This window comes from Homalodisca vitripennis, chromosome X (assembly GCF_021130785.1).
Source record: "Homalodisca vitripennis isolate AUS2020 chromosome X, UT_GWSS_2.1, whole genome shotgun sequence".
Taxonomy (NCBI): domain Eukaryota; kingdom Metazoa; phylum Arthropoda; class Insecta; order Hemiptera; family Cicadellidae; genus Homalodisca; species Homalodisca vitripennis.
The window spans coordinates 68,307,874-68,325,392 of NC_060215.1; the positions used below are offsets into that span (position 1 = coordinate 68,307,874).

The 17,519-nt window shown below is 36.2% G+C and overlaps 1 protein-coding gene across 1 annotated transcript in view; it reads right to left on the reverse strand.

The window, feature by feature from the left end:
* The window catches only part of LOC124369137 (CXXC-type zinc finger protein 1-like), a 78,415-nt gene that overhangs the window by 1,097 nt on the left and 59,799 nt on the right, over positions 1-17,519 (reverse strand). The window contains 1 exon segment of the mRNA XM_046826909.1: positions 14,504-14,623. Coding sequence (XP_046682865.1) covers positions 14,504-14,623 — 120 coding nt within the window.

The following is a 17,519-nucleotide window of genomic DNA, read 5'->3' on the forward strand; positions in this document are numbered from 1 at the left end:
AGCAAATATGACCTGAACAAAAACTTATAAATCTTACACTACAGATAGTAAAAAATACAGTAAATAAAAGACAGTACTCGTACTGTACAGTATTACTAAACTGAAAATTACGAACTGTTAAAGATTAAATGGCCTAATCTAATTTTGTGTTTCGATAGCATCATTATTGATGCTATTTTCACCCTGTTTGTTGGAGAAAAAGTCAGTAATAGTAGCCTGCTTACGTGATGTGACATTGATAATATCCAATGAGCAATCCAATTCAGTTATAGATTTTACCACACTTTCACTTAAAACCACCCTTTTTAAGAAAAAAAAACCACTTTAGAACACCAATTGGTTTCACGAGCCTCTTTTAAATTCGAGTCACGCATTACACAATCTGGTTCATCGTCATCGTCATCTTCGGCAGCCACATTTTCGTCCGGAACAGAGGTCACAGAAGAAAATGGCGTCCGTCAACTCCCCACGCACAGCCACGTCGTCATCAAAAGTAACAAAGTCTTCGAACTCTGCATCCTTCTCTAGCTCTATTGTTTCTTTGACTATTTCCCAACCCTCCGCAGTATTGATTTCTTGTGTAGGAGGCTGGTCTGAATTGTCCTCCTGAGTTGTGACAGTGAATCCACTCTTCTTGAAACAATTACAAATTGTAGTTTCTGTAACTTTACTCCACGCTTTTGTGATCATCCACATGACGTCCAAGACATTGATATTTGTAGGTAAACGGCTTTCCATGTGTCTAAGGAACTGTTGTACGACCTATTTTCTATAATTTACTTTAAAACTTTGGATAATGCCCTGGTCAAGCGGTTGCAGTTTGGAGGTTGTGTTTGAAGGAAGATACTTGTCCTTAATGTTACTCAGCCTATGAATGTCTCCATAAGCCGTGCAGTTATCAATGAAGATGAGAATTTTCTTCTTTTTCTTATTCATATCTTTGTTAAAACTTTGAAGCCATGCACTGAAAGCGTCATAATTCATCCAAGCCTTTATATTCGCCATGTAGTCTGTAGGAAGTTCATTCACGTTTTTAAAACAACGAGGTTTTTTTCGCTTTTCCAATTACTAAAGGCTTTAATTTATGAGTCCCTGTGCAGTTTGCTCCCAGCATAACTGTTAAACGATGTTTACTATTTTTCCACCATGGCATTTATCACCCTTACATGACAATATTTTGTCAGGTAAACATTTTTAAAACAATCTGGTTTCATCTGCGTTATAGATGTTTTCTGGTTCATATCCCTCGGTTAGCTCGGGAAGTTTATATTTCCACTCAGTGAAAACACCATCATCGACTTTAGCACTTTCACCGGACACTTTTCGAAAAATAAGTTCATTTCGTTTTTTAAAGTTTTGCACCCATTCATTGCTAGCTCGGAAGTTCTCGTGTCCCAGTTCAAAATCAAATTGTTGCACTTTTTCTGGAAGTATAGGTCCACTCATTGCAATATTTTTGTCTTGGCACTGCTTCAACCATTTAAGCACACACTCCTCTACGTCCTTCAGCTCACACAACTTTATCTTTCTGATTTTAGAACACAGTACACTTCCGTCATCAAACTTCTTTTTCTTTTTTAAAATTGTAGCTAAAGTGCTGGGCGGAATACCAAATCTTCAACGCATTTGATAATTTTTCGTTTACACTCTACACTTATAGCGCGCCGTTTCTTTTTGTTACTGGCGTCCATCGTCACTAAACTATTGTACCGAAGCACCACAAAATCCAAACTTTTCATGACAACTCAATAAACTTGTCTAGCAATTCAGACCGGAGTGGCTGTGACTAAGCTTTCATGTCGAGACACGATTGTTTATTTTTTGTCCTTTGTTGCCGTTGTGACGTTTGTTACGTTCGTTATAACAAGGTGCAGTTGTGGAAAATTCGTTATATAGAGGTGAATTTGGCTACAAGAGATTCTAACAACAAAAAATTCTCTATACCGAGGGTGATTTATTTTTCCCAGGATTACTAAAATTTCGTTATATGGAGGTTGTGAGTATGCTTTATTCGTTATGTAGAGGTGAAATTTGCATTGATTCTATGGAGACTTCTAGGGGATTTAAAAAAATTCATTATATCAAGGAATTTGTTATAATGAGGTTCGTTATATTGAGGTTTGACTGTATATACATACATTTCTATGGTATGAGACAAATTTCACACCTAACTAGTATAGCAGCTTCCTGGCAACAACCTGGAAACTTATTAGGTTATTTAGGTAACTAATTCAAAGTAAAATAAAATATTTCAACTGGTTTCAAATTAGTGACCATAATGCAATTGGTGGATCTTGTTTGTGTGTCAAATAAAAAACAATCATGAGCTTTTAACGTAGCTTTGACACATGAGCTTTCCACATATAGCCAAAGATTTGTTGCATTATCTGTTAAAATCAAATGAAAAATTATTAAGAAAGCACATTTTTACTGATCAAAGAGACATTTTTACTGTCCTGGGGTTTTACTTGGTTTCAATGGTTCCCTGATAATTATTTTGGTTAGTAGGATGATTTTCCTTGCTAAAACATCTGGATATTTCCTGCAGTCACCATAAGCATCACACCAGTCCTCATTAGGCTAATATATGGGCTAGGGTCAGCACCTGAATTAAGCTGTTCAAATTTATGAGGAATTTGAAAATATCCTTAACATTTGCGATCATCTTTGTACACATTTTTCAAAAATCCTCTTAAAACTTGCAAATGGTAAGGAAATACTGAAATTGTTGAATTGCCTTTGCCCCCCCTTTGCCTGAAACCCATTCAAAATTGAAACATCTGGAGAATAAAAATTTGAACTAATGCATGATTTAAAACATAAATTATTAGAAAATTAAACGATGTAGCAGATGATTTAAAATTATATCTATACATAACAGTTGTTTGCCCAATATCATTAAGGAACTTCACTATCAAGTAGTACACTTTGTTTACGAGGTAGCACATAAAATATTTTTTTGAATTTGGATCAAATATATCCATTTTTTATTTTATAGGAAGGGCTATTATATAACCTCAATTATGAGTGCAGTTATATAACCTTCTTGAAGCAATGAAAGTAGGTTATTTGGATAATAGAGCTAATTTTAGCGTAGCTGATAATAATGTTCTTTAATTAGAAAATTATTTGGAAAATATGATCTCAGGAGACGCAGGGTTTCAAATATGTATACTAAAGGTAATGATAAAAATGTTTTTACTAAAAAATATTGTTTATAAGACTGCAATAGAGTTAAATATATCTGATATCCATGACTCTTATGATTCTTTTTTATTTTTGAAAAATGTAAATTCCTCATATATGTATGAATCCCTCTTTATAAATGTATGAATTTAACCCTCTTCCAAACACAAGCCTTGGAATATGCTGCAGAGCCACTATAGTGAATAAGCTTCAAATCACCATTCATTTACTTTACCATCTTCAGCTAACAAGTGCTGCTCTCTAATGGCAATCTTTATAACTGTTACTCTTGTTCTGCTATACGGAGACTATCATGGTTTTTCTGATTTGTTACATTGTTTATTGTTTATTTTTGATAATTCAGAGTAAAAAGTAGCAAGAAACAGTTTGCCTATAGGTACACTGTTTTCAAAAATCCTTTCAATGTTTCAAAAATTTGGAAAAAAAGTTTATAAAATGGTTTGCCATAAAAATGGAAGAATAGCCAAGTCTGTTCACGCATTAAAAAGCTACTTGATCTGCAAGCAATGTGATACTATATTATGCAAGCAGCCCTGGCTTTTGAGTTAACATCACGAAAAATGAATAGATATTTCATTACAACAAATAAATGTATGTTATAATAGATTTAGTACCATATTATTAATGCGAAGTAATAAATAATCAAACAGAACGTGTCTGAGGAACAGGCTTCACACTATATGTTTTGATTTACCACAGAAAATAATGGGATTTAGTTATACAGTGAGTGCTCAAGAGTTATTATGTATGGAAGAAGGTTAAAAAAAACTGTAACGTAAGAAACTTCAGAAGGCTACACAGAGCCTACAGTACCCAGCCTCTGAATATGAGTAATTGGAGAATAAATTATTAAAAACTAACAAATGCTCTTATTTTAGTTGGTACCTACAATTAATTGATAAATAAGTCTACAATGTGAATCAAATGGATTTTTCAAAATTGCTATTTATAATCAATGTATGATTAAAAAATTGATACGAGGTGTCCAAAAAGTATCCGACCTTGACGTCTGACATGAATTGACGTTACTCGGCGGCAACGGCAATCTGGTCCTCTTCAAAGTACTCCCCTCCACAAGCCACTACCTTATTCCAACGCTCCTCCCACTTCCGGAAACACTCCTTAAATTCATTTTGTGGAATGGCTAACAGGTCCTTCGTCGCATTTTGTTTTATTTGTTTAACATCGTCAAATCTTTTTCCTTTCAAAGGAATTTTTAATTTCGGAAATAGCCAGAAGTCACAAGGAGCTATATCAGGACTGTAGGGAGGCTGTCGTAGTTGGTTGATGTTGTGTTTGACCAAAAAACGCTGAATATGATTTGAGAAATGAGCTGGCGCGTTGTCGTGCGTTGTCGTGGTGCAGGATCCAGTCACGGCTTGTCCACAGTTCAGGTCGTTTCCTTCGCACTGCACCTCGTAGCCGCCTTAGGACCTCAAGATAATACTCCTTATTCACTGTCTGGCCTCTTGGAGCATACTCGTGTTGAACAACGCCGCCCTGGTCAAAAAAAACTGTCAGCATTGTCTTGCTTTTTTCAGACGTTGCTCTTCGGAAGTTTTCCACTGTGAAGATTGAGCCTTTGTTTGAGGGTCGTAGCCATAAACCCATGACTCATCACCAGTAATAACTTTTTTAAATAGCCCTGAGTCACTTTTTATCAAATCCAGATTGTCCTGTGCGATTTCAAGTCAACAGTTCTTTTGGTCTTCTGTCAGCAGCCGAGGAACAAATTTTGCTGAAACACGGTTCATTTTTAAATCTTCGTGTAAAATGTTACTAACTGACGATTTTGGTATTCCTAAATCTTCTTCCAGCTCTCGGACAGTCAATCGACGGTTTTCATTAATTGCTGCATGAACACGTTTAACATTTTCAGCGTTTCTGGCCGTTGAAGGCCTGTCAGATCGGTCATCACTCTCCACTGATATGCGGCCATTTTTAAACCGCCTAAATCAAATCAAATCAAAAAGTTCTTTATTCACACAATCATAGAGAATGGTGTTGGCGTCAAAAAGTAAAAGCATATTACTAAAGTTATGTTTTTAAAGACTAGACTATAAAGAAGAGTATGTGCTTAAGACACTGTCCAGTTAATTTCTCCATTCCAGGAATTCCTTTTCTGAATAAAACGGGTGGTCTTCAAGCCATTTTTGGAGTTGTTTTTTGAAGCCTCTTCCAGTAACTTGCTTAAGGTGATCAGGTAGCTTGTTGAAGTAGACTGCTCCTTTGTAAGTTGGCTTCTTCTCTGATAGACTGAGGTGGTGTGACGGGAGTGAGAAGTTTGAGGCATTTCTGGTGTTATACTGGTGATAGTCTCCAAGTTTTGGTTTGTTTGACGATACCACCAGTAGAATCACCTCACCAATATACAGTGCTGGTATTGTGAGTATTTTTTGTTCTTGAAAGACATGTCGACAACTGTCTCTGTATCCTATGCCTGCTAGACTCCTCATTGCCTTTTTCTGCTGCAGAAATACTCTATCCATGTTTTGATTACTTGTTCCACCCCATGCTGCAATGCTATATCTTACGTGGGCCTCGAAGAGTGAAAAATAAGCAGTTTTTGCTGCAGGTGTTCCAGATATTTTTTTAATTCTTTTTATGACATAAATGCCTGATGCGAGTTTTTTACATAAAATGTCAATGTGGGCATCCCATTTAAGGTTCATGTCAAGGGTAATACCAAGGTATTTTGTGTTTTTATCCACTTTTACAGTGGGTAGGCCATCAATTTCCCTTCCTCTTGTGCTGTATGTCATTTGTACTGTTTTATTTTCATTTAGAACAAGGTTGTTTGAATTGCAGTACTGTTTAACTAAGTTGAAAGCCATGTGTGTTTCTTCTTTAAGGTGGTCTTTATGTGTGTTAGCTAGTGTAAGTACAGTATCATCTGCATACATTACTGTTTGGCAGAACCTGTCCATGCACTTAGGTAAATCGTTTGTAAGCAAGAGGAAAAGAACTGGCCCAAGGACCGATCCTTGTGGCACTCCTCGGTTCATGGGGAGTGTTTCAGACTGAAATTTGCTAGTTGTTCCATTTAAATTGTGTTTCAGTTCCACTAGTTGTTTTCTCCCACTGAGGTAGCTCCTGAACCAGTTTCCTGGTATCCCATTTATTCCAAGGTGTTGTAGTTTATTAAGCAGTAGATCGTGGTCAATGCAGTCAAATGCTTTACTGAAATTGAGGAACAAACTGGTAACTGTATTACAACTTTCAATTTGGTCAATAATATATTCAACTAATTGGATTATGGCAGTTACAGTAGATTTTTTCTTTAAAAATCCATGCTGGTTGTCTGTTAAGAGGTTGTTGAGGTTCAAATAATTCATAAGTCTCTGCAGGATAGTCTTTTCTATTATTTTGGAAAAAGTTGATGTTACTGATATGGGACGATAGCTGCTTGCATCTGTAGTTGCACCAGTTTTGTACTTTGGATAAACTTTTGCAATTTTTAGTTTTTCTGGGAAAACACCTTCATTTATTGAACAATTTATGATTTGTGTTAAGGGGAGGGAAATTTCTTCTTTGCACATTTTAACAAGCTTTGAGGAAATCTCATCTAGTCCACATGATGTTTTTTGTTTCATATTTTCAATTATTCTTCGGACTTCATTTTCTGTAGTTGGGATGAGAAAAAGCTGTCTGTTTTCTGTATGATGTTGCTGTGGTTGTGTGACAAGTACTTGTTTATTCTGTTGTAAGGTTTTCTCAGCAATATTGGCGAAGAAGTAATTAAAGTGATTGGCGATTTTTATTGGGTCTTCAGTAATTTTTCCTTCTATATTGAGTGTTAGTTTGGCATTTGATTTTGTCTTGGCTTTTCTTTCACCATTTATAATATCCCATAGGGCTTTTGATTTATTTCCTGACTCCTCAATATGCTTGTTTACTTGCTGTTTTTTTTCAGAATTTTCAACTTTAAGTCGTATTCTTTCTTTTTTAAGGCCGTTTTCCATTTGTCAGATTGCAGTCCTGTGCACCTTTCTTTCTCAAGGGCTTTAATATATTCTTTTTTTAAGCTGTCTGTTTCTTCGACCCATAAAAGGTTCTTTTGTTTTCTTTTTGCTCTCTTAAGAATAGGCGGGCAGGATGAGTTTAAGGCAGTTTGAATTATTTCATTAAAAATTGCATAGGCATCGTTAGTGTTATGCGTCTGTAGTACTGATTGCCAGTTCTGTTCTTTTAGGAGAGATTTGAAGTTATTTAAGTTACAGTTACTGAAAACACGTACTTTTTCTTTTTGCATTATACTAGGTTGTTTGGTAAGGTTAACAGTGACTGTTTGTGCTGTATGGTCTGAGAGGCCAGACAGTGTGACTTTTACATCTAGGTCTTTTTTTCCAAAATTTGTGCAGACCCAGTCTATAGATCTTTGTGAAGTAGGTGTAATTCTTGTTGGAGGTAGGGTCAGTCGTTCGATGTTGTAACTTCCCAGGAGGTCGTTTAATTTAGTTGTTTCATTTATGTCAGTCTTATTGTCAACATTAATATCCCCCATAATAAGCAACTTGTTATCCTTTCCCAAATTTTTGTCTAACACTTCTGTTAATATATCAATGACATCATTGATATTTGAGCCTGGTGGTCTATAGACTCCTAGTACCCGAAGGCTTTCTTTGCCATTTTTGAGTTCATAGAGTGCGGTCTCACATTTTAATTCAGATGTTTCATTACTGGTACTAATGAGCTTGACTTGGTCCGTTAGTTCTTCTTTGGCATATGCAGTTACTCCGCCTTTTAAGTGGTTTTTCCTGCAGAAGCCGCCCACAAGTGAGTAGTTGACAAGTTTAGTAAGTTGTAGGTTTGCCTCTGTTAGTCCATGTTCTGTTAAAATTATGAGGTCTGGTTTATTATCAGATAGGAAATGAACTATTCGTTCAATTTTGTTTGATATCCTATCAATGTTTTGGTGTGTTATTTTCATAGGGTTCTTGGTATTACCTTTGTGGTTTGTTGTGAATTGAGGTAGATTTTTGTTTTGTAGACTTTTTTCTTCCGTTCCTTTTTCCAGTGACTCAGTCTTAAAAAATTTTTACTTTCAACCATGTTTCTACCTGCCTCTAGCAGTGTCTGAGAGGTTGTAAGAGACAGTTTTTTCGTCTGGGTTTGGCTGATTCCCACCGTACTCAAAGTTAAGTTATGGTCAGTATTTGTCATTTTTGCCTCCCCTGTGTTGGTGACAGGGGGTGTCAGTTTTTTAGTTTGGGTTTGGCTGGTTCCCACTGTCATTTGAGGTATCAGTTTTTTAGTCTGGGTTTGGCTGGTTCCCAGTGTGTTCTTATTTATATTAGTTTGTCCCATAGACTTAAGGGCTTGGTTTTTCACTACTTGTAGTGATACACTAAAAATATTTTTCTTCTTGTCCTCCCTTCTTTTGGTCCTTGGTGAGTGTATTGGACTGGAAAGGAGTGGTGTAGTGGCTGTGAGAGGTCTACCCCGTTCCAGCGACATTGTCTGTTTCAACTCAAATTGGCTAAGCTGGTGTTCTTTAAATTTCTGCATCTCAAGCTCAAGTTGACTTTGACGATTTTTCAACTCAGCCAATTGAGAGAGGATGTACGAGGAATGACTCTGCCTTTCTGTCTCTATTACTGTAGCAAGGGTTTGTGACTCCGCGTTTTTCCGCTTAATAGGAATTTCTTCATATTTCCTATTTATACTTTCATTTTCCATATGCTGTATTATTTTTTGTAGCCTTGTTATTTCTGATTCATGGTTGTGAATAGTGGATTCTTTTTCTTTATCTTGTTCCTCAAAGATGGATACAAGTTCTTCTTGCAATTTCTTTTCCTTGACAAGTTGTTTCTCAAGATTGTTGATAATTTCAAAGTATTTAATATTTTTATCCAGTATAGTTTCTCTTTCACTTTCAAGTTCTTCTATTCTGTATTGATAATTTATTTTTCCAGAGTTGCTTGTCTCCATAATTTGTTTTAATAACTCTCCATTTTTTAGGGACATGTTGAGTATGTCACGTTTCAGCTTGCTATTTTCCGAGAGAAGAGCATTTCCTACCTCTGCAGCCAAGGTGAGTGATGTTTCTAGGTCAACATTTTGGCTGTTTTGGAGTTTTGTTTCAATGTCTTCCATGATAGTTGTTGAAGGAGATAGGCTGATGGAGTTATATGAGTGGTTATCAGTCAGCTCGCTAGCAGTAGTGGTCTGGACTTCATGTGTAAGTGTGCAGTCATCTAGCTGGCACTGTGTGGGAGACAGTATAGAGGCTTTAAAGGCTATCTCAGCATCTATTAGAGCTTGGTTAAATAGTTTATTTTTAAAATGATCTATATCTGGAATGCCATATATGTGAACATTTTCTGAGTATAGAGACAGGCTTGATTCATGTATTTTTGAGGTTGTGTTGTCCCCAAAAAACACAACATTATAATATAAGGTTGTATTATTATTTTTTTCCTTTTGTGTTATTTCAGTAATTTTTGCAGGCCAGTGGCGAAAGCCCTTAAGTTTTGCAAAGACTAAGTCTCCTACTTTGTGCATTTCGTACAATCATGCAATAGTCATAATAATTTATCTTAGAATCTAAGCCCTAAGGCAAGTATTTGATGGGAAAAAAGTTGTTTATCTGAAGTCAGTATTAATGAATATAAATAATCATTCTGAGAAATAAAAAAAAAAATACAAAATATTAAATCACTATTTTATATCAATAATAGTGTTCAGTAGTTGATGTAGTATGTAAAATACAAAGACAAAAATATTATAGCTCCAAGCTGGATTTGAACCTAGTCCCCTGACTTCGGTCACTATTTAAGAGCAAGCATTCTACCAGTTGAGCTACTCGGCCTTGCTTATCAGGTTGTGTTCCAGCCAATATAAACAACACTGATAAGAAGATTTACTGTTCAGACATGTTCAGTTGTTACTGTCAAAAAATAGTCACTGATAAAATGTAATCATAAAAATGTTGTTTTACACCAAGGTTCTTCAATATTATAAAATAATTTAAACTTGAATATTCTTCTAAATAAAATAATGTTAGTTGAGTCAAATGAGTTAAGGGGGTTCGGTAGGTTAAAAATTAAAAAATTATACATTTTTTTTATTTCAATTTATTTTTCTGTGTTGTTTTCTGAACATTTTGACATAAAAATTATTTAATTCTGACAATGGGAAGTATTTTAAAAAAAAAAATACAACATATTGTCCGCACAGCTGCAATTTTTACCAGAATTGTATCTATGGTAACGACAATACTATTATTTATTTGTTATAATAACTAGCATCCAGAAACAGTTGTTTTTCTTTCAATGGTTGGTTAACCTGAAGTATTGTGCCAATAAACAGCAGACAAGAGAAGTAAGAAAACATTGTTTGTTTACATTCATGAGTTTATTCTTTATTGTGAAAACTCAAAAGTAAATACACATTACAATTATTTTTCTAAAGTGTTGTGTCTAGTGTTTTAGAAGAATATATTATTCAAAATGCCTAGGAGTACTAGTGTTTTCAAGAAAAGGAAACTAGTATTTTGTAAGAAGACAGTAGAAACTGAAATTAGGCATAGTCCTAATGCTGATGTTTTGGAAGATATGACTAGTCTAGATGAACCAGTTAGTGCTTCAAAAGCAAAACTAGGAAATATTTCCAATAACTACCAATCTATTGTTGATGGTGAGCCTAGTCTAGCCTATGAAATAGTTGATTTGAATAGTTTGTTGAAAATAATTTCTAATATAGCAGTTTGTAAACATTGCCATGAAGCAATTGATTTCAAAGTCGGTAGGCGTGTTGGACTTTTCTTTTCAGGTGATTCTACATGTTCAGGTTGTAGTACAAAGACATTAGCTTCATATGAAAATTGCTGTACTTTACCTGATAACCCATCACACAATAAAATGTATGACCTAAATGTTAGGTTAGTGTACGGTATGCGTACTATTGGAAGGGGCCAGGTCGCTTGTGAAACTCTTTGCGGCGTGCTAAACTTGCCTAAACTTCCTACAAAGTTTAGTGAATACATTAGAGTTCTAGGGTCTACAGCTGAGGATATATGTTTTTCATTTATGAAAGAGGCTGTAGAAGAAGCAGTGAAAATAAATGATGGAAATAGGGATTTGTGTGTTGCCATCGACGGCACTTGGCAAAAGCGTGGACATACATCTCAAAATGGCGTTGTAACTGCTACAAGTGTTGATACTGGTAAAGTTGTAGATGCCGTCATACTGTCTAAGTACTGTCGTTGTAGAGGCAAGTTTACTGGCCATCATGATGATAATTGCAGTGCTAATTACCAAGGAGTAAGTGGGGGTATGGAAGTGGTAGGAGCCTGTAAAATATTTCAACGGTCCGTTCCAACTTATGATGTTCGCTATATTGAATATCTTGGAGACGGCGACTCTAAAGGGTTTGCTAGTGTATTAGAAAGCATGCCTTATGGTAATGACTGTCCAGTTACAAAATTAGAGTGCATTGGACATGTCCAAAAGCGTATGGGCACACGCCTAAGGACATTAAAACTAAAAGAAGGTAAGGCAAAACAAATTGATGGAAAAATCTTAGGCGGTCGCAACCGACTAACAGATGCTGCTATATTATCAATTCAGAAATACTACGGATTAGCCATACGCAGAAATATAGGTAATTTGAATGACATGAAGCAAGCAATATGGGCAGAATACTACCATTTACTATCAAGTAACTCTAATCCTCAACATGGACTTTGCCCGAAAGGAAGTGATAGTTGGTGTAAATATCAAAAATCATTGGTCCAAAATGAAAAATATGATCATGAAAAACATTTTCACCTACCACTTGCCATAATGGAGAGGCTAAAACCTATTTTCAAAGATCTTAGTGCTCCTGACCTTCTAAAAAAGTGCTTACATGGTAAATCACAGAATCCCAATGAGTCTGTGAACCAAATAATTTGGACTCGCCTACCGAAAACCGTGTTTGTAAGCATTCACACACTTCACTTAGGTGTATATGATGCCATCAATACTTTTAATAAAGGAAACATAGCAAGGTGTATGGTATTTAAGAAAGTGGGATTGATTGTTGGGCAGAATTTTTGTGATGCTATGAAAAATAAAGATATATCCCGGCTAAAAAAGGCTCAGCGCATGATCTCGGAAGTTGCAAAAAGAAGCAGACAATCCCGTGAAAGTGCTAAAAGGAAGTTGGAAGATGAATGGGAAGATTTGGAGGATCCTGATGATCCCAGTTATGGAGCAGGATGCCATTAACTTCAGTTACATATTACCAAGTAAGACCAAATGTATATTTTAACTTTAACGTTGATTTCCCGGAATTAAATTTTTTCCTTACTTATGTACCTTTATCTCAGGAAGTATTAGATGGATCATTATGAAAAAAAAAACCACTTGTACATGCCACCAATATACACATTTTAAGCGCATAACATTGTAAAAAAATCTTTAATAATTACGCAAAAAAATAAATAACATAAAATTTTTTCAAAAAAAAAAACATGTATTTTTAAAAAAATTCTTTTTTAATGAAATTTTCTTAAAAATCAAAATGTTTTGCGCTCTATTTCATGATAAGGACCTAAAAAATAACACATAAAAATTTTACTGTAATCGAACCAGTTGTTCCTGAGAAGAAGGTACATAAAATATAGGAATATAGCATTGTAAGGATAGGGCCTACCGAACCCCCTTAAAGTGAAACTTCAGTGTTTTTAGGCTATATTGTCACAAAAACTTTGAACAAGGCATACAATTAAATTAAAGTTGTAGAAATTAAAACTTGTCTATTCCATACTTGCTTGATGATACAATGATGCATTATACAACACACATGGACACATTTATACACTCCAACAATAAAAAACCAACAATTTAATTAAAGGCTAAAAAAGGCTACATGGTCTTGTACACTAGCAGACGACGACGTTAAAGTGGCTAAACCACTCTTTTATTTGTGTATCGCCCATAGTCACCATAAACTTTCCGTATCATAGTAATCGCCTCTGATGCTGAATGGCCAAGTTTTTGGCAAAATTTAATGCAAATGCGCTGCTCAACACGTTCAGTCATATTGAAATGCGATGCACACACATTGCAGTACTGTACGGAACAGAGCGCTGTGACTCACTGAGTGACCGGATCGTATCCAATGCCTAATATGGGAAGAAGTAGGCTCGCCCCTACCCTCCAATAACCGGTTCGAGCCGGTCGGTTACGCCCCAGCCGCCTACTGGTTGGTGGTCGGATACTTTTTGGACAGACCTCGTACATGCCTTTATTACATTTAAAGGAGTGTTTGCTTAAGTTTTTTTCCTATCAACGACGATGTATGAGGATCACTCTGGAAGTTTTGAGTTATAATTCATTTTAAGACGACAAATGCCTGGGAAGACCGCACCTCCGTTGTCACTAAATGAAACATTGGTTAGGTGCGTACTGTGATCCAAGAGTACAGAAACTGCACCTATAAAATGAGCTTTGCTAGGGATTGGCTTTGCACCAATGTGACTGCAAATAATTTTGCAGTCAGAAAAATTGTTTTTGATGGGTACCTCATGATTTAACAGACAAGCAAAAAGCTGAGCGTGTAAGGATCAGCAATTAGACGCTGCAAGAGCTTTATAACAGTGGTCATTGGACTATTTCCAAAATTGTTAATGGTGATGAGACGTACATACCATTTTATGACATTCCAACTTGAGGAGATAATTGTGAATGGGTGTTTAAAGAAGACCCATCCGTCCATCCATCAATACTCAGGAAATAACAATAGGTGAGGAAAGTAATGTTTAATTTTTTTGTTCAGGAGTACGGAACTGGTAAAGACTTTTAAGTTGGAGAAACAAAGAGATTGTCATAGCAAGTAGGTAAACAGTAACAATGCTTGCCAATGTTTTTCAGGGTTTGAACTTCAAGGCACCAAAACAATGCCCCTTCTCACCGGATGCAAAAACTTTTGTTTTTAATTGAAAATAGCATTCCTCTTATTCACCTGATCTTGCTATGTGCGACTTCTGGTTGTTCTTCAATCTAAATAAACATCTGCCTAGTCTTCATTTTTCTTTACAATCTGGTATTGATAATGAGATTCATTATCAAAAGTGCTTTCAATAAGTGAAAAAACTCCGACTTCAAAAGTGCACTGAAGAGGAGGGGATTACTCTGAAGCCTATTGCTTGTTAAGTTTAACACAAAAATTCCTTATATATCTCAAAACTTTCAGAGTGACCTTTGTATATAGGATTAAATGTATTATTTTTGAGATCTACAAACTACGATCCATGTTGAAGGTTATCCTCGATCTCATTTATGTCTAGCAGCGATTGTGAGTTTGTCACCTGATCCATAATTTCATGATTATAAGTGGAATGAAGCATCAATGCAAGCACTCCAGCACGGTCAGACATCCGCTGGCGGATCTGTCGTTCTTGTTCTATTAGCTCATCCATCTTCATCCACTGAAATAACACACAAATGTATTAACAATAAAAAGTAAACTATTTTCAACATTTTCATATTGTTCTAAAACGTATAGTATTTTATTCTATTTTATTCTTGCGATACTTGTCAATATACTGACCTGTAATAAGCATGACAAATTCTTAACACCAAACAAATATACTCCATTTGATTTTACAAACACAAAATGTAAAATTTTTTATTTTACAGAATTAAAAAAAAAATTTTCTATATGGTACGGGGAAATTTTTGATTATTTATCACACGGTTATGCTTAAGTTGATAAAACTAAATTTGTGCCAATACGCATTACTTTCTCTCTTTATCATGTGAAACAAAATCTTTGTGCCGTCTCCTTAAAGACTCTTAGTCTTATAACTAATAGATAAGCCTATGATAATTACAGGAAACACAACCACCTTGTTAGACCACATTATAATAGACACGCCGGCTGAGATCAGGAAGATCTACGATGTTCCCAATTTACAAAAGAATACATATACATTAGAAAACAGATCACAAAGTAATTTTCTGTGAGTTGGCTTATAGAAAACAAAAGGGATGTTCAAAATTGATCTGTTATAGAGATTTCAGAAAATTTGACCCAATTGGCTGATTTGCAGAAATGAACTAGAATAGTGCTAAGAATAATGCCACTGTAGATGAGATAATATTACATTGTATATCAGTAATATTTATGATAAACAAGCCCCAATAGTTTGTAAAAATATAACCAAGTCTAAAGCCTCATGGAGAAATTATAAATTGATTAGTAGGAAAATAAGTTATGAAAGACGTTCTGTTTAGATTAAACAATAATTAGGAGCAGTACGAGTGAATAAGAAACCAATTTAATAGTTTGATAAAGAGACCAAAAAACACATCTTATAATAATAAACTAACTTCTTCAGATAATCTAAGAAATTCGGTCTCGGCTAAAACAATGTGGAATAGCTTCTGGACAGAAAATTATGAACCTTTCTACCAATATCATAGTGAATAATATAAATAAATATTTTATTGAGATGAGCTTCAAATATGAAATCTATACTGAAATGTTAAATTATTCAGAACAGAAAAGAAGGTAGATGGCTATAGTCACTGAAACAAATGTACAATTAACAAGGAATTAATTAAAATTTAGACTTTTTGGTCATGATGGAATCTTGATTCAAATGTTGAAAGCAGCAAGTCCTCAAGAGCAATAATGCATCTAATCAATCAATTGCTGGTTAATAGGAAATTCCATAAGGCCTGGAAAACAAGTATAGTTCAACACCTCCTAAAAGTTAATGACCGACAGAACACAACAGTTAAGACCAAATCAATTCTGCCTGTGATATCAAAGAAAATAGAGAAAATAGCCATACAGTAGATAAAGATCCATGCAAATTTTGCAGAGAACCTTCCGAAACTATAATTTGATTTTAGAAAAAAATCATAGTACATGTACTGCTCTTGTTAACTTTTTTGGTAACATTTACAATGCACAAAATAATGTTGAGCACAGCTCCTTATAATGTCCTCCCAGATTTTGACGGCATAATTAACTGCGATAAGGAATGTATGGCATGTGACTCATGTTGGGAGGAGTGGCTCAGAGCTAGTGGTTGGATGCGACGCCAACTCGCACAACAAGGCGTGGGGCAGCACCAACACTAACGGCAGGGGTAAGTCGCTTCTGGAATATATAATGTCCCGCAGTGTACTGATTGCAAATGTGGGAAATGTGCCCACGTTTCGCCTGAAGACGCGTAAGGAGGTGACAGATGTGACTATGATGACGGAGGGTATGTGGACATGTATAATCGGATACGCGGCTGGTATGTGTCTGACGAGCCCCTCTCTGATCATGCTCACATCTGCTTTAAAATTGGAGAAGTAATGCTTGAAAATGCTCAGTATAGGAATCTGAGAAACACAAACTGGGTATCATACAAGGAAAACCTCAGGGCACAATTAGAATCTGATTGCACTAATGGGAAACGGATTCATAACACGGTGCAGCTGGACAAATCTGCCGACAAATTGACCTCTGCGATTGTGGGCTCTTTTGATCTCAGCTGTCCTGTTTCAACAGGACCCAAGTACCCAAAACCAAAGTAGCCTGGTGGAGCTCTGAACTGGCCTCTTTGAGGAAGAGAGTCAGGGCTTTATTCAGGAGAGCTAAAACATGGGGTACTTGGGAGACCTTCCACGAGGCTCTTGCACTGTACAACCGTAAGGTCCGTACGGCTAAGAGATTAGCCTGGAAGAAACTCTGCACCGATATCGATAGTGTGCAGGGCTGTGCTAGGTTTCAGAAACTATTAGCAAAAAATCCCACCTCGCCGCTTGGTGGTCTCAAACACGATTAAGGTATATACATTACTGAACCTGAGAGAGTTCTAAAAGTTACGATGGGGACACACATTCTGGACTGTTTTGTTCATGACAGTGATTAACCATTCGGCAGTGAAGGGAGACCTACGAGGCGCGCCACTCATTTGCAATGAAGTCTGGCGCACCGTGTCATAACCTTCAGAAGGATTGAGTGGGCAAGAACTCTTTTAATCCCTATAAAGCTCCTGGGGGAGATGGGGTGAGACCAGTTTGCTTGCAGCGGGGGCTGGATATTATTCTCCTTCCCCAGCTGTGCAGACTGTTCAGAGCCTCCGTGGCCCTCAGGTACATTCCACTGTCCTGGAGAGTGTCCAGAGTAGTGTTTATACCGAAGCAGGGGAAGGCTAGCCTGGATCAACCCAAGTCTTTCAGGCCGATATGTCTGTCCTTTCTTCTCAAAATCATGGAGAAGATTGTTGCTAGGTTTGTTTGGGAGGGATCTCTTTTGGAGCAACCTCTACATCCAAATCAGCATGCCTACACTCCAGGAAGGTCATGCGACTCCAGCCCTGC